General features: G+C 42.0%; 1 protein-coding gene across 3 annotated transcripts in view; it reads right to left on the bottom strand.

Moving 5' to 3' along the window:
• Positions 1 to 18,779, bottom strand: part of PTGFRN (prostaglandin F2 receptor inhibitor) — a 73,115-nt gene that overhangs the window by 6,141 nt on the left and 48,195 nt on the right. For 2 of the 3 annotated variants that reach the window (XM_054053859.1, XM_054053851.1), the window contains exons 6-7: positions 16,572 to 16,991; positions 5,791 to 5,898 (exon numbers count right to left, since the gene is read on the bottom strand). In XM_054053859.1, coding sequence (XP_053909834.1) covers positions 5,791 to 5,898; positions 16,572 to 16,991 — 528 coding nt within the window. The remainder of the gene's footprint in view (positions 1 to 5,790; positions 5,899 to 16,571; positions 16,992 to 18,779) is intronic. The other variant, XM_054053866.1, reaches the window with a different exon arrangement.

Below are 18,779 nucleotides of genomic sequence, written 5' to 3' on the forward strand. Positions count from 1 at the left end.
ACTGATGGGCCCAAACTTGAAACAGAGATTACTATTTCGGCCCTGAATTTTGGGTACTGCTAGCATGTGTACACAGGAATTAACCTTCTCACATCTAAGACAGTCCCTATGATATGTCAAACCTCTATTTGCTAGTATTGAGATCTCTGAAAAATATAGTATTAGCAATCTGAAATTTAAAACTGATCTTTCGTCTAATTCAGCTTGCTGTTCTCTAAACTTCCACTTTTGCTGTACTCAAATTCTTTGCAAATACAAGTGAAGACAATTTTAAAGCCCCTGTCAGGCAAGCTAACACTTCAGGAAGGAAGGACAAGCTTAAAATAATATTTTAAAGTGCAGTGAAGAAAAAGGACATCCACAGTTCTGCCACTTGAAGTCGAGCGCCAGCTAGACAGCTAACATTCCTCCTTACTGTAGATAAAACCAACCCACTGTTTTACCCCACTGGGGTAAAATTACCTTCCCTGTAAGGCCCACTAGTAGTAGACACATCTTCAAAAACAACACTAAAAGATGAGAAAGTGGATGAAAGATGCTGGCTGACCAAACTGTTTTGAGATACCAGCCAGCTTCCTGCCCTGCCTGCCACTGCTAGCTGCGCCAGGTGACAGCACAGCACTGCAAGAGAGCACCTTGTCTGTTTTGCAGCCCTACCACAAAAGCAGGTTTCCCAGTCCTACATGGGGGTTAACATAGGTCATATGCACCAGCAGCCCTCACAACAATCGCTCTTGCCTAGCATGCTACAAGTACTACTGCTAATTACTTGGTGCAGCATTCAGACCACCTCCCTTGAAAGCAATGTTATAAAAATTACCATAAGCACATGTTCAGTTAAACAGGACCGAACTTTAACCTCTGCTTTGTGTACTCATCCAGCTGTGGGAAACAGGGCCTCTACTGGAGAGAGCTCTGTTTCTATAAACTACTCTTTGCCTCTGCTGTCTGTTTATGCCAAATACGGTAATAGCACTGGTCTACAGGCAGTCACATTGGGAATGACCAATTCCTTCCAAAGATCATCAAGACTGCCATCAGCTCTTGTGTTTCCAGGTACCATAAAAGCATATGGACGCCTTCCAGGCTAAGTCCAACTAATGCTGAACACATCATTGCACTTGCTAAAAAAGGTTTAAACAATAAATTCTGACAACAAAAAAAACAAATCCTAGCCTTCAGATTCCCAGGCAACTTGCTACCTTTGAAGAATTTCTTCTTTTCAGTTTCAGTTAATTTGAGGTTCCTTTCCTTCCAAATACAAAGATGAGTGTGGGCACTTGCTGTCATTTTCAAACAGCGGAATCTATCTTCTGTAATTACAACATGGGACAACAGTATTATGCCAACATATTTTATTAGTCAGTATACACAGTTCGCAATTAATGACTCACTACAGACTGTCAGAGGGAGGATTTGGCTCTGAGCATTCTGCCACTATCCTCCTTGAAATAGCTTAATACAGCAAAGCCATCTGATTCATTTCTATATATCTCTGGTTTTCACGCAATAAAAACCACAGGAAAATTTAGCAAAACCAGAACATAAATCAGATGCTCTCTAAGGATCAGTGAGGAACATACCTAGCAGCTCCCAACTGCTAATAAATATGTAGTTTTACTGACATAAAACGGGTCACACAGTATGGTTCCAAAAAGCATCTGTACTATTCTACACATGCCTTGCTTCAAGGTCACTCTCAGAATTTTTGTCATTAGTCTTAAAAAAACCACAAACACAAGAATCACACTTGCACTTAACACTACAAAGGTTTCTTTCATCAGTTCCTTCCACTCTCCACAATGCTGTAGTGTGGGACACCTGGACAAACTGTCCCACATTAAAGGGAAGCATAACGTCCCACTGCTAAGCTCAGAAGGCCATCAAGGAACTCAAGTGCCCCCATATCATGCAACTCAGCAGCTTTCATGAAGGAACACAAAGCACTGGGAGCTGGATGTTTCAGAGTTCTGTGAGCAGAGTAATAGTGGTGCTATGCTTCCTCCCGTCCTCAGTTAGTGAGAATCATCAACATGTAAAGCACATCTTTATGCACATTTCAATTTGACACACAGGACTAAGCTGTCTGGGACTTAGCTGCTTCCCTGGCCAATCACTCCTCAAAAGAGAGAATCCTATTTCTAGACCAGCTCTTAGGAACCATGCACTTCCACTGCATAGAATGGAGTTCTCTCAGCATCTTGTTACAGTGCTGAATCACAATTTTGAGACTCTTTTTGTTTACCACATTTAAATGAAGTTGAATAGGGCTTCCTAGAGAGCTGAGCAAACCACTTCAAGCCACACAAGAGGTAAACAAGATGGTTTTGTTAAATTCTCGAGAGTGCTCACTGGGTCTGTCTGGAGCAGATAAAAAAAAAAAACCCATGTCCTTTCAGGCACAGTAAAGTAGTACTTTTAAATCCCTAAGCACACAGCCCAAGAAGGGGTGATCTGGGAAATCTGGAGAGATCATTTCTGAAAATGTGTATTCAACAGAAATATCAAAAGCAGCTTTTATATCTTCAGGGCACAGAAGAACTACTATTCCCCCCTGACACAGATACTCCCCTCATATCAATTCGAAAAACCAACCACAGCTGCCAAGCCAAAGGAGCACTTTAGATGGAGCAGTTGCCATCATGTACTGAGCTTAGTAATACACACTCCATTTCAGCAGGGTCTCAAAGAAGCAGAAGAAATTAAAGCACGCAGCAGTCATGCCAAAACCTTTTCCACTCTTTTTAAAATTTCCCACAGGGTGGGTACACACAAACACATACACAGAGTATTGTGAATTGCCTCTACCAGACAGGGATCCACACCACAAATAACACTTCTAGAAAAAAATGGATCCATCTAATTGTAACAAAGAAGGGCACTGACAAAGATCCTTGGTCATTTAGCTTTTCCTCAGCATTTTGAAAGTACTTTATTTTTCCAATTGTGCGCACCAAAGGAGAGAAGAGGTGGCATCTGACACCTCAACTTACTACAGAAATCATAAATATTAATCCACATACATGCTTGCAAAGTTTAGGGCCTGTGTGCCCAGGAGCAGAGCTGGCTGTCATACTAAATGTGTTCATGCTGTTTGGATGTGCATTTAACAAGATACCCTATGAATTCCTTGATTCTTCTTTGCTTACAAGAGGGCTCAAAACACAGCCCTGCAGTAGGTCTGACTCCAGAAGAGTAAATGGGCTCTGAAAGCCACCATGCCCCTCAGAAAAGGGTCAAGTGCAATTCCTCCGCTCTCCTTTCTCATCACATTCCCAAATGGAAAGACCATGTCTGTACCGCCGTCATTTGTCTCCTTCTAGGGGATGCTGGCAACTCTTGCTCTGTTTATCTGATTACCTGGTGTAGACTTTCCCTAACAACATGCCTCATTTCCCCACTGGGATTAGATAGTCCTGTGTACTTTCACAGTCTGTCTAATGTTTGGCACTCATTTAAAAAGCAAGTTCTCCCTTCCAGTCGTGAGTTAAACTGTGATACTGACTCAGCATAGACAGATCACAGATGGGATACAAGGCAGCAAGCTTACTGTTGAGCAACTACATCTGTTTGTTCTCATATGAGCCCTTAAGGCCCTTCTTCACCTAAGCTGCTCCATTATCCCACTGCTCTGGCCCCCTCCATCTCTCAAGGCCAAGGCGGCAGACTGACAAAGGAAGTCTGCACACCGTACAGCTGTTGCATAGAAGCCAGCTGTTTGCTACAGCTCTTCTGCCGGTCTCATCCAGAAGACCAGCAAGGACTGGGGACAGGCTAGCTCCTCAGACCCATATGAAAGGCCCAGATGAGGTTCTTCCACAGAGCATGGCTGGTTAGGCCCTCAATCCTGCTCACATAGCAACTGGAGGCTCAGAGCATAGTCTGTAAGGCTTCCTAAAAGTCTGCCACAATGCCATGCTTTACTTCATTCTAGGCGCAATTGTTCCCTTTGCCCCACCTGCCCCATTAGAGCAAAAAAAAAAATAACAACACCCTCCCTCTCCCCCAAGGAAAAAAAAACAACCAAAAAACCCAGAGGCAGAGATCTGCCACGTTCAAGATGACATTGCTCAGCTGTGGAACAGATTACAGTGCTGACATTTAGAACTCTGCACTCATGATTGCTGGAAACAGTATCATTTCCAACTCCAGTCATTATGCACCAATTCAACAGACGTCCAGGAACTCTTATGAAGTTGCCTTGTTAAAACTTAACTGTGCTGATGAGAAGCTCCTGGAAGACGACACCTTCTTTCTTCAGTCTCTCTGATTATCCTTATCTTCACTGCTTCTTCCAGTCTCAACCCACCAAACATGCAAAAATCCACCACAAACCCAACTACAGCAGGGCACTGACAGGAAAGCCCCACTGTTACAAAGCAGAGCTTTTCCAAGTTTTAAGTGAGTCAGGGATGCTGAGACCTCTTTCGCAAGACAACCCCAAGCTTATTTTAGCTGTTGAAAACCAGCAGAAGCTGTAGCTGCTCCCTGCCAGCAGTTATTGCTTTGCAAAGTAAGCCAGCTGCTTTGGGTACTGCTTCACAACAATGCCTGTAAGAGCTTGGGCACACCTCAACTTAGAAGATGTTTCCTGCTGAGCAGAAATCAAGGTATACATACCAGCATACCTCACTGCTTACGGTGTCCAATATCCCAGGCTATGAGTCTTTTGACAGCAATAAAGTTTAGTCAGCTTTTCCTCCCTACCAAGCATTTCAATAATACAATCTAAAGACTTCTATCATTTCTTCACAGGCAGCACATAACTATAATCCAGCAAATTGCTTCCCTGCTACACTCCGATTTAGTGTACAACAGATATCTTCGAATTTCAAATTGATGGGCTTTCACTAAGCTTGGTACTTCATCTCATCAGCTACTACATTATAAGTAATATTTTCTGCATAGGCCCTCTTTCGTAGCGGTTTATGCATAGATTTCTAAGTTTGGCATGAATCACAACATATTTACTTTAAGATATATACATGTATATGTTTATATTTACATATATATTTATAGATTTTTTAAAAAATACATTTTTATATTCATATACATAGAGAACAACTTTTAAAAACCTAAACTTACTCCAAAACCAAGCTTTGGGTATAACAACCGGAGTTATTCTCAAAGCATTTTAATGAAAAGTAGCCCAGACAATGCTTGGCAAGCAGCTAGGTTTTGAGCAATTCTCCGAACTTTTCCGCTTTTCATAAAAATTAGCCTTTTAAGTGTTCACTATTCTTTTCTCAGCAATTCTCAGCAAATGTGTTTCTTTTTTCTTCCACACAAAAAAGGCAGCTCACCTCTGAAGGCATCAACAATAAACATTCATTTTTGGCATTTAGGCTGCAGTGGCCAGTTATTGTGATTTTTAGATTTAAATTCACTCTGAAGTGTGAAGCTGACTGGCCAGGTGACTTAAAGATTTGTTTACAGATGACCATTTCCTCCTAATAGGTTCTGCCAATAGACCTCCTTTCCAATTAAAGGAAACAGGAATAGTTTTCATGACGACCTAGTGGTTTTAGGCTGAGATTGCAACTTGTGGGGTCAGTCAGTACAGAGATCACTTGGAGGTTTAGCAGCAAGAACACTTTTTGCTTTTCCCATCAGAATGTGAAACAAAGAACCTTGGTTCAAACTGGGTTTTGTAAAGCAAATATGTTCTATTTATCTAGTTATGTTCTCAATTCTCCAGCTTCACTCAAAGGACATGGGGTTGTAAGTGCTGGTATTATTCTGCTTGGTGAAGGCAAATGAGTTACAAGTAAAATAATTTTACCAAAATACCTGGCTCAAGCGGCATTCCTTCTGTTGTCACAATACACAGCAAATCTGCCAGTTCACCCTGGTAAACCGTTGGGTTGTCAGAATGCACTGAGACATTAAACACAGGACCTAGAAAAGAGTAACCACAATTATTCATGACAGGCTTTTCTTCAGCGCCCAAAACTCCTCTTGCATGTTTTTGAAGTATTCTCTGCTAGTTTGTGATGACAGAGCTCTGAAGTAAGGATAAGCAATCACATACGTTTTCACAAAACAGTTATACATTTTTAGCCATTAAATCCTGCACTAAGACAAAGTACCTAAACTGCCAGAGCTGTCACCAAATGCAGAGGCTGTTGCCTAAGTCTACTGTCGAGCACAAAAGGAGCTGGTCTTCCACTGGTGACTCCATAAACAGCGCAAAAGTTCAGGTCTTCAGGCTAATCCCACACAGATCTTTTTGGCTGAGGCTGTCAACAGAAATTCAAGAGCAAACCAGTATTTTAATAATGCAGACATTTCTGCTATGCAACTGAAACACAGACGACAAAAGAAGCGCATCTGATAACACTTTTCTGTGGGTTTTCCTTCAGTCTCTGATACAGATGGCTGATTCTGTAGAAGAGGTCTCAAAGCCCATGGGTATGGTGATTCCCTCAGTTGCAAAGTGGTGATGCTATCAGTGAAAACCATTAGGCTGTTATGAAATTCTCAAACACGATGACAACAACGTGCGGTGTTTGACACCTGAGCTACATAAGTTAAAAAATAAAATTTCCCCAACTTTTAACAAAAACTGTAGTGCAAAATTAAAAAAAAATCACAGCTCCTCAGATATGCCATCATTGCTAGCGCTCTTTATTTCACAGGGCAGGAACTGAAGAATACATCAAAATACCCTTAGTGTTCCCTCCACTAAACAAGGCAAAAGATGAGTAGAACAGAAGTTGATGCTAATAGTGGCCTCCATGATGGCTTTGGGGAAACAGTCAGGGAAACCAAAAAGCAATTTGGGACTAAGATTAAAATGTAACCTTTTTTACCCTCCCTGGACTCCATTAGCTGCTATTATTACTTGGCTCAGCTATCTCTGGGAGAGCAGAAGCAACAATCATAGAATATAGTTAGGGCAAGAAGAAAAGCTGCTGGAAGATATGCTGTCCTTCACTCTTGCACTCTACTGTTTCAGTACAGGAAGTTTAAACAAAATTTAAATCCACTGAAGATCTATGGCAAACAATGCTTTCGATGGAGAACATTTAAGGAAATCATCCAAGCAACCCACTTTTACCTTGCCCTTCCAACATGTTTCCATGGAAAGCTATGCTCATAACTCACCACGCTGCACACACTGCTTCCAAAGTGAGGTTTGGGAAAGAAACTTGGATGTGTTATGAAGCCAAAGCTGTCACCTTTTGTGAAACTATTCTAGATTACAGGGGTCTAACTTGTCTTGGTCAGCAGAGATGCACAACACACTAAGAAATTAATTCCAATTCCAATGTAATAATTACTTCTGTGGCATCCAAAATTCTCCCCACAATTTCCACAGGGCACAACGTGCTGCTCTTTGTTACACCATAAAACTCTTACAGTCCTCTTCTCCACCACAGAAACAGTTGCAATTTGTACACAAGGACAGTACGTAGATGCACATTTCAGAGGTTTCTGCCGTCTTTGACACTAGAAGTCCCCTCTAATAAAGAAATAAGATTGTGAGTAAGCAAGGATGAAAGGGTGGTGGAGATGCAATAGAGGTTATATGTGAACTACTGGGCGAGATCCCTACATGCTTATGCTAGAACATATTTAAGGAAATAAGAGACCCAGAACACTTTGAAGTGTAGCTGTTAAGGTTGTGACTACAAGTGCAGGCTGCAGCGGTAACTTAAGCTCAGCATGATGGGATTCTTTCCTGGGGAAATGGAGAGAGATTAATCTGATTGCTTCCTCATCCTTTGTCCAAACTCTTTCCTTGTGAGTTTGGTTTGTTTCCCGATTTGTTTCACACATACCCTCAACCATATTCCCCTTGCAGACTATTTGATTATTTGTCTTCAGATAAAACAATACATTTTCCATCATTTTCTTTGCGGTTGTGCAGACAGAAGTTCAAGGTCTCAGGAGGCTAAAGGCAGCACGGACCAGGGCACTCCAACCAACTGTAACCAGAAAAGTCTCAAGCTGTGTGTGAACTGTTACAGCAACAGAAACAAAGAGACTGTCAAAATCTGCCAGGAACAATCCTGCATTCCCAGCACATACCCTCTGTTGCACTGATCAAAGGCAAAAGAGCACTATAGTAATCCTGGTGCTGTCTATAGCTTGGAGTCTCCTAAGTCCCAGCAGCAAGTGAGGTTGCATCATGTCAGGAATATGGGACATGCTCTACCCCAAACAGGCTCTGCCCTGGATAGATGCTGGCAGAGACTGAGTACGTAGGATGAAATCCATGATCCCAACTCTGTCAGGCTAAGGACTGGCTGCCTTACCCATACCCTGGCAAGGTAAACAAGGGAAGACAGAGGATACACATAGGTAGGACTTTTCATTTCTTATTCCTAGGCTGAAATTCCAGGCATCTACTGCATTCAATAGACACTGGCTTCAAGCCCTGACCAACAAATGACTAATGCAGGATGGAGCTAAGCTTGTTCATCCACTCAGCCAGGCAAGGCTATTTATCATGATAATGCAGCACTCTCTACACACTCTCCAGTTCTGGGCCACCAAGCACACCTCTACCATGCCTCCCACAAGAAGAGTCAAAGTTTCCTCGGCAGTTCAAAGGCTGCCAGGCAGCAGCTGCTCTGTAGTTTTGTAATCATACTTCCCCTTGGTAAGACACAAACAGTTGTTTCCCTTTGCTTATTTCACTACTATGGTACATCTCCTGAAAATTACCATCTGTACTTCCAGGGAGAAATCATTGTCTTATGTTAGAAGAAATGGATTTCAAAAGGAAGTCTAGACATGTGTCAGGAGTTGTGATCTTTCTCCAGCTGAAGAGTGGAAAAAAAAATTATTTCTTTTTTAAACCTAAGCAAGCTTTGTTACAGTGAAAGCTTCCTAATTCAGTGCAGTTGCTATCTCCCAGGAGGAGCGTTTTCTTTGGGAGCATCTCAGGCCTTTTGCCCACATGCCCCATGCTCTGGGCCCTCAGAAAGAAAGAACAAAATAAATCACCTTCACAGATGTTTTTTTCACCCACTACCACACCTGAAAAGGCAGGAGGCTGTTTGCAACAGAGACACATTAGCCCTGAGCTGGACCACAATGACCATTTAATGCCCTACCTCCACCATAAGGTACACTTGAGTCAGAGTTGTAGTCACTACACAGCTTGGGAAAGACTCTCAGAAACTGATGACATGACTCTAATCCCTTATTAAAAGTTATGTGCATTATACTCTTCTCTACAGAAGGGTTCCTGTCTTGTTTTTTTTTTAGTTTAATTCTAAAAAACCCAACTGACCAGCACTTATAACCTGGTTAAAGCTTACTGATCTATGTCTCCACCTTAAATAATATACTCTGGCTTCAGCTGAACCTGTCTGGCAGCAGGATGAGAGAAGTAGGAATGAGCTGCATGCCAATTTCAAACAAAAGCAGCAGCAAACCAGTATTTGTTAGTAGGTTACAAACAAAGCCATCACCCTTTTCTAACTGGGCACTTTCTTCTTTACTGCAGGCTCAAGAAAAGCACTTGGGCAAAAACCAGCACCAGAGCAAACACAGGATGCTTCCAGACATGTTTTCAGGGCTCCTGAGGACCTTCCATGAGGTCACAAAGATGTCACAGAAATCTTCTGCAAGGTATAGATCTTGTTACCTTTTTTTTTCTCCCCATTACTATCATACCACAGTATTCAAGAGTCCCTGGATCTGGACTTCAGCAAGCAGGGTTTGGCACAAAATAAAAAAAAAAAAAAAAACACAACACAAAAAAACCCAAGTGCTTTTCATATGTTTTTACCCTCCAAGAAGGAAAAAAAAAACCCTCAAGACCAAGCTTATAGATGTAGGCATATAGCAACAGGCAACTCACAGCATACACTGATGACATTGACTATCAGGGTCTTAGCATCACCATGCTCAAGCATTTACAGTGTCACAGGGAGGGCTGGGGAGGTGACATGAATTGTCCTTCAATGAGATCTGAATTCATGCTACCTTAACACTGGGAAAAATAGAACTCTACAGATAACAGATGACGTGGCTCAGCTCACTTTGCCACCTGTATTTAACAGTTTAAAATACTGTTATTGGCACCTACTGGTCACCCTGGAGAATAAACAAACCAGAATTAAGCTTCAGCTGCAGGGCTGACAGATCACGCATGACCTGTAAAGCTCATCACAAACAAGTGTAAAAACTTAGAAAACTACTCATGAGTTTGAAAGCAGAAAAATAGTTGGATTTGAGTAACTTCAGGTTGGAAGATATGTGGTTCAGAAACTAAAGAGTGTAGATGTACAAAACAAACCAGTATTCCTAATTCTAAGAGCTAAGCCATCTTCTGCTGAGGCTTATGATTTAAACTAAGCCAAAATCTCTGTTCTTTACTATAGTAAGGCCATATATAAGCTTTGATACAATCCCTAAAAGAAGTTTTCTTCTTTATTAAGGTAATAACAATTTTATATCAAAAATTGTTGACAATCAAGATAAGAATAAAAAAGTTTCCAGAGCATTTCTTGAATGCATTTCTGAATGCTTGAAAAACACTATATTATTTCAAATAGAATGTGAAGAAACTGAAGTCAGAACTTAATCTAAAAGGGTTTAAAGTAAAACCAGGTTCCAGGATCAGGACCTCTTTGGTGTAAATTCTTCTGAACATCCTCTTTCACAGCAGATCTCATGGCTCAAACCATTGATTTCATGCAACCTAGGAAGGAAACGTCAGGATCCAAATCCTGCAAGCGATACAGTTTTCAGCTAAAAAGTGTATTGCAAATTCTTCCACAAATATAAAGGAAAGGAAGAAGTCTTTATAAGCTTCACCAAATTTGATTTATAATTTTGTGCTCTATCAGATTCATACCGAACAGGCTGCAGGGTGGAAAGGAGTTCAATTTTATTGAGGTCATTTACTCAGCTTAAGAATTTACACATTGGGGAAAAATAAAAATCCCTGAACCCTATTTACCTGATATTTCCCCATTCTCCCTGCTTTCCTTCAGTGCTCAGTAATCCAAACACCTGAAATCTGCAAGAAAGAAGGAGGGAAAGGATGGAGAATAACCAAAAGCCAGTTAACAACTAGGATTACAACAGAAGGGATCCTAATTACGTAGGCGACATTTTGGCCTTTTCTATACCATTTTAGGAAGCACTTCTCTGCAAAAATAAGGTATAGTCACCTTACAGATATCAGTTACCTTTATTTTTCAGACAAGTAATGTAGAACAAAGAAAGCTCAAGTAACCTGACTGACAACAGAAATCCAGAGAGGCCGTTCCATCCAAGAAGCCTGTGCCTAGTCCATTACCCAGCAGGGTGGCCACAATTACTGCATGCAGCTTCCCTGCTTGCAATCAACCAGGCACCACAGGTCACAACAGGGAAAAAAATCTGATGCAACTCACAAGTTCTCTGTCTTCCAGAATATTACTCATATCTGCCCTGGCACCAAATCATCCGCTGTTGAACCAGGAATCCCATGACCTGCCTCTCTCCAGATAATGAGCTCCTTCACCCACACTATTCCAGCCCCCTGCCCTCTCACGGAGCTGTTCCCTAACAAATTTTACCACAAGCCTCATGATAGCTGTTACTGGAAGAAGCCCCCAGTAGTTTACTCTGTGGTTTCTACTTTAAGCTACATATTAATGCACACAGACACAAAGACGCACAATGACAAAGCATGTTCCTGCCCATTAACAGTGGCTGGAAAATACAAACCTTTCCTGCCAAAGAGTTTCTGCTGTATTGCTCTTCATTCATTTCCTTGATTAAGGCTTCTTTCCTTTAAGAAACTTTCTATTCCCCTTTCTCGAAGCCAAGTATCTCTCAGGGTCATTGCAGGGCATCATTTCATTTTAATTGCAAGTTCAACATCAATACTCAGCTCATATTTCAGCAGCTTTCAGTTTATCTCAGCTTCTTCCAAAGTGAATGATAATACATTGCTGTGCAATGAGCTCACACGCGGATATAATCCAGAGTTGAAGATTTCATCGAGACTCTTCCCTTAAAGTTCTCTTTTATTTTTGCCTCTCCAGAGCTTTCCGCCCTATGCTGAATGGCACAAGGGGAAGGCAGCTCAGAGCACAGCCAAGCCCCAAATGGTTCCCTCACATAACCTACTTATCAATATGAGATTAAAGGCTTCCTTCTCTCTACTTCCCTCAAGGGAAAGCAAAATAAGTCACTTCTGTGGAAATCCCCATGAATGTATATCGGGCAAAGACACTCTGAACACTAACCTGGGTTGCCAGTTTCAGGGTAAAAGGGATAGAAAATGAAAGGACAAATCCCAAAGAAGAATTTATGACTCCAGAATAAACCAGGCTGACTTCACAGAGACCAGGTGCCTCAGCATTAAAAAACCTGCAGGCCAGCTGAAGCCCTTTGAACTAGATACCTGTACACAGACCTGCATAAGATAAGCACACTGATCTCAAGTAAGTTTCCAGCTATTTAACTCCCACCTTTGCTGGCCAGCTCAGCTAAGGATGACAGCAAAGAGGAACGTGAAAAAGACAGTCTCTCTCAACCACTGCTCCAGCTCTCACAGTGTAAAGGCACTGCCACTGGAGCAACACCTTCAGGCAACCAGAAGAGAAGTGAAAGACTTCAGTGGGGGTGGGTAGGATCACAAGTCTTACAAAAAGCTGCCTTCATACACTGCATTCAGAAGAACAGCAAGGAACAGCAGACAGGTGTGTTCCAGGCTGAAGGAAAGGTTATGCACACATACACCATCCAATAGCTCAGGAGTAGAATGGATGCACTTGAGTTTTAGCAGAAATGATGCAATGAAATTAAGAGAAAATTTCAAGACAAGCACTGGCAGCTGTTCTTGCCTCTCTCGTCACTGGGCAACCTTTGAGAAAGAGATGCCCGAACCTCTATTCGAGACTGGGAAAAGAAAAAAGAAGCACTGAAGAATACTGAAGTCTTCATATGGGACAGCTTCCCTCTGCCCTCCTCAAAAGCTTAGCTTGCTTACAGCTACTGGACATACAGCAGGCATTTTATGAAATCAGTTCAGCAATGGCTAAGGCCAGACCAGGGGATTCACAAGATCCTTTCTGGTCTTAAAATATAACCAGCTGAGAACAATCTGCTATTGATTGAATATGTGAAAACTAATGACCTATGAGGCTCCTCGCCACCATCCTACCCTCTCCCCTCCTTGACTTTCAGCTTTTATAATTCAGTAGACAAAAATTCACATTTTATTTTTTAGTTCAGGAAGTTTCAAACAAATGTCTTTATATTAACATTTCAGACTATGAAACAAATGGAATAAATACGTCCCTCTGCAACAGCAAATGGAGAAAGAAGAGAGGAGGTCTCTGCTTGCAGCCAGCAAGTTCTGCCTTGAATGGAAAAAATCTGAGCAAGACATTTTCCGCAGATGTTCACGGAAAAACATTTCAGAGCACTGCCACATTTCAAGCCTATTGTGGCAGGAAACACTGAAGTTTCATGTGAGTAGTCCCCAGCTCATATATAAAAAGCTTATAGACCTCCTGCCGTTCAGATAGATCACACTGCACAATGCATATGCATGCTAAAAGCCCCTTCTTGAAACACTCAACTCAGATCTGGGAGGGAGTCAAACTGGAATAAAGGCTCTCCAATCCCAGGAAACCTCCTCATTCCCTGTCAGAAAGGTAGCAATAATAATCATTTGAGAAATAAATTCCACCTATGACTAAAAGCTTCACGTTAAACCCTTTAAGGGCTACCGTCTGCTGAAAAGCTGTTTCCGTATCGATCACCTCCCCACTTCAGCCTCACAGTGCAAGCTGAAAACTGCTGTCAAAGTCCAAACCTCCAAAGCATGGAGAGATTGGAATACCTTCTATTTTCTGAAGTTGTCTTCCTCATTATACTCCTCCCTGCCATGAACAATTACAGTTAAAATACCTTTCTGTTACACTTCGAGAATCGCCAAAGTCAGGAAAACTTAAAGAGTCAGTTGCACTGTTAGGGACAAACACACTCATAAGTAACTCATCACTCTCATTTAGCAGAGCAGTACACCTCAGCTTTTACAGTTACCTGTAAAAAGACTGCATGCTCCTCTGCTTTTTCAGACACTTTCCTGTCACTATCCTTCCTCCAGTTTGGGGGAGTCTTTCATTCTCCCTAGAAATTACTAGCTACATCAGCAGTTCTGCCTTTCATTGTTCCCATTAGGGAAAATCTGGAGCAAAGTTTTTCTTCTGGAGAACAAGGAATGCTGCCTGTACCACAGGATGCAGATAAGGGCATGATATCTGAGCTCTGCTTGTATAGTTGCCCCACTACTTTGCCACTTACCTCCAGCTCCCTGGCTCAGTCTCCGTGTGCATCAAAACCAGCAAACAAAACCGAAGTGACATAACCACAAAATGTCTTCTGTCCAGTATACTCTATTCCAAAAAGCTTCCAAATAATAATTTCACAGTTAGTTCATTCTAACTGCTCTCATCACATGTCCTCATCATGCCTAGGGATGAAAGTCCAACAAGGATATTCAAATAACAACTGAAGGACACAACCAACGGAAGAAAGAAAGGTATTCCAAGCAGATTTTGCTACATGCCAAGATTGTTTTGGGGAATAGCTCTCTAGTAAATTGAACCTGGGATCTCATTTCTCCCTTCATTCTTTTGTAAAAAATGAAAGGCAGAAAGGGCTTCTGGACCATCCTTTCCACTCCTCCAGCTCTGCTACAGGAATTCACACATTCCCAGGGCAGTGCTGCAGGCAGCCTCCCTTTCTTCACTCTACGCTCCAGAAATCCTTTCTGGGTAAAGAGGCTGGGAATAAAGAGTGACAGCAAAAAGAAGTCAAGACTGCAACATGCATACTTCCCTCTCCTGCATAGCTCACAGGTTTCCCCTCTTAACTGTGGATATTAATAGCACCTCGCCAAACTTTTTTGATGAGAGTTCAAAGTGATGTAACACAAGCAGTGTTGGGAGAGTCACCAACCGCTACTTTTGTGCAATAAAGGATCCACATAAGAGCTTAGAGAGGAGGGGTTTAGGATAGATTTCATTCTTGCTGGTTTTTGGCATCACCCCTTTGCAAATGCTGCTCTTGCACTTTGTCTGACCTATTTATCAAGAAGAATAAGGCTAAAACTATAGCCCATTAAACCATCCTGAGAAGACAAGAAGCAATATTCATCCGTGACAGTGCTGCTCTAAGAGTCGTTTGGAATATAGTCAACTAACAGATTATTTTCAGAACAGTATCATACAGTACCATAAAACTAAACAAAAAGCCAACCATAACTTAACCAGAACTGAAAGAAGCATTGGGCCGAGTCAAAGGCCTCTCTTTGGCCAGCTTAGGTCAGGCTGCATCTTCATTAGGGTTTGTGTCAGGATGCTACATTTCAAAGCACCTCACAAAATGATGTCCTCATTGCAAGGCTGTCCCCCCACGCTCAGCCCTTGTCCTTTTCCTAGTGTGCCTCACAGAAGGAAGTTCAGTTTTTAAAAAATCACCTCATAGAGAATGCTTACGTCACTTATGGATGCAGCCAGAAGTCAGGCTGCTCCAGGTTGCACATCTTTCTTCTAAATACCCTAAAGCCGCAGTATTATAAGCGGAATAACTCACATGAAGAACAAGGATGTGAGGAGAGACCTTCTCCCAAGCTGTACTTGTGAACAGGAATGGAGGAGTGCAGAAGACCTGAGATAAAGTAGCTAACTATAGAGCTCCAACATAGGATGCACCTGTGGGCTACAACGAGAGCTCTTCAAAACTGCTCAAGAAGTCACCAGCTTGGTTTACCAAATCATGAGATGAGCCCTTCACTCCTAAGTGTACCACCATTATAGAAACAAATCCCGTGGCACTACCCACCCACAGAGCATGATAGGAATTCCATGTTAAGATCCGTCTCTGGTGATCCAAGCCAATCCTCTCCCTCCCCCCAACAACATATCACAACAGGTATGCTTCTCTAGAAAAATCTCAACAGACAGGCTATAGTACAGCTGAAGGTGAGGGTTTTGGCAAGGATGTGAGGAATAGGATGCACTTCTGGGTACCAAAATTAATCTAAATTTGTGGAGGTTTGTAGTCCAAAGGGACCTCTAAGGTCTTCCACTAGCAGGATGCACTTGCTGAGATGGCTGAAATGTTACCATTGCTTTGACCAGATCATTTTCTGCAATTACATCAACAGGAAGGTGTGCTCAGGCAATTTAATTCTATGCTAATCAAGTCTGTTTTGGAACAGAAACCCAGTTTATATTAACTTTCTTCCAGAGCAACTGCTTCCTAACAGCAATCTAGTGGTAAAGCTAGCAAATGTGGCAGCAGTTATTCCATAATGAGAACTGAACCTGAAGGACCATAAAAGCTACATTAGTAAAGAAAAAGCAAGGGGTTATGATTACAGCTAATTAAACATCTTTTTGTAAACAATCAACAGCACAAAGGACACAAACACCAGCAAAGGAGACAAGCAAAGCTCTCAGCCATCATACCACTTGGAGATCCCCTCCACGTTCCCAAGAGTAGGTATTATATTTCCCAGAGACAGGGTAACCACTGTGAAAGCTACATAGAAATTTCTCCTTTTCTGGCTTAGACACACAGTTGCCAGATTCCATACCAACCTGATGTCTGGAAGTCTATCTGGATAGGGTTGGATAAGCCATTCACTGCTTCACGCCACATGCCACCACCACCCGGAGACCAGGCAGTCACCACACAGCGATACAGCCCAGCATCAGAAATCTGAGTCTGATACATCCTGTAGCGGAACTCATTCTCCTGGACCTTCTCCAGAACCACACCATCCACACGAGTCTGGTCTGTCCACTCTTCCAGCCGCACTACTGAATCCTGGTTCAATGAGATTATGCGAGTGGTTCCATTGGGATTCGACTGATCCGTTAGTGGCTTCTCTGCTGTAATGAGGACAGAATAACGTGGCGTCTTGATGTTTTTCGAAGACACTTTGCATGTCATCTCAAAAGTGTGGCCTGCTACAAAGAACGGCTTCAATTTCACTGCTTCTACTGTAAGCGTGTAATCTGAAGAGGGAAGAAAATAAGCAGCAAGAGAGGGGTTAATAAATAGGTGCAGATATTTCTGCAGCACCTTTCAATCTAGAAGATAACAAATAAGCAAAGTACCCTTTTTTTTTTTGGAGAGACATCTCAGCACATTTATCTAAACACATATAGACATCTCAGAACGCTACTCAACAGCGTACACACACCAGTACACAACAATTTGGATCAAGATGCAAGAATTCAAACAATACCTAAATACTGAACAGATAATGCAACAGACAGGTCATAGCACGACAGGACCTCTAGGACTTTTTTATTCAGGAATAAAGATGTTAGTCAGACAAAACTCAAGAGTCCCAGTTTTACACTGGATCTGAAAAAGCATCCTCAGCAACAAGGTACAAGGACATTGCTGAAGTACTCATGACTACTCACAAAAGCTGCCACTAAATGAATCGGAAGCATTTAGCATAGCTTCTTTTGTTTCCTTTGAAAAACTACCCTAACATCAAACCAGACACATTCAGCTGAACTCCCAAGATCAGTTGAAACTGCATGACAAAAGTTGGTCCTAACACAAGACAAAGTTGCCATCCTCAGCACCCCCATACACACACCTCTGTGTTCAAAGAGTTCAGTATAGCTCTGCCTTTCATGAGTGTTCTTTTCCTTTTTCCTCTCATGCATTCACCTGAGTATAAGCCTACCAGAAGCCTTAACGTTTCCCAACAGTCCATTTGGTATCAAGAATGCCAGCAACACTTAGTGCTCAGGTTCCTTCCCTTTCTTCAGCATTCTCAAGCCTGCCAGCCTCTCAATCCCAAGAATATCTTAATTATAGAGTTTGGGACAATTATACATCTGGGAGAACAGCCTCAAGACACAAAAAAATCCAAGCTCACAGTGAGAATATGAGGAGTAAATGAAATCAGAAACAGATAAAAGGAGAGGGAGTTGCTAGTTTCCTGGCACTGTGATGAAGAGACGTCATACACATAGAGGTTCTTCCTGAGGAAAGGGTGCTGGGGGCAAAACACACAGCTTACAGCCACTTCTCAGAGTAGCTGTATAGCAAGAACTCAGCCAGTCTGACTTTCTGGACTTAATTTGCTGCAGCATATTCTTTCTTCCCCTCCTTTATAAAAAAAGGTGCAGACATTAAAAAACTAGACAGGTCACCTTTATGAAAGGTGAAACTTCTCAGGAAAAGAAGCAATACTGAGACTGTAATACATTCCCCAAAACTGAGCTAAATGCAGTAATATTTATGACCTCCCCACAAAAGCAACAAGATACTTGTCAAGATTACATTTTGCAGTGTTTTGCCTTCAAGCAGCAGATTTCACAATGAGTAAACACAGCCCACAAGATGAGAAACCTGGTATGACAACTTTAAATCAGTACTGTATAGAGCAGATCACAGTACAAAACTATATAAAGAAACAGCAGGAGCGAGGAAGGCTGAGCTGCTTCTAGTGGTCTAGCTGAGTACAGAATTACTTGATGCTCCACATCAAACCCCCTCTCATGCTTCCAACTGCTACGCAAGTGGGAATACAAGAGTTGCACATTTAGGCACTCAGGGTACAAATGCAATTGAAGTTGCACACACAGAGTCATTCTGCTCCATTGTGTGAGAACTCATCAAGCTTCTTATTCTAGATTTCAAACCCTTTTTTTCCTCATTCTCTGCCCACAAGACTCTGATAACATCCCATCCATAGGGCTGCAGCATTTAGGAGCCCAGCACAGATCAGCTTGCCACATATTTTAGGAATATAGTGGACAATTATATTTTGCTCCAAA

Source organism: Cuculus canorus, chromosome 1 (genome assembly GCF_017976375.1).
Source record: "Cuculus canorus isolate bCucCan1 chromosome 1, bCucCan1.pri, whole genome shotgun sequence".
Classification (NCBI taxonomy): Eukaryota; Metazoa; Chordata; class Aves; order Cuculiformes; family Cuculidae; genus Cuculus; species Cuculus canorus.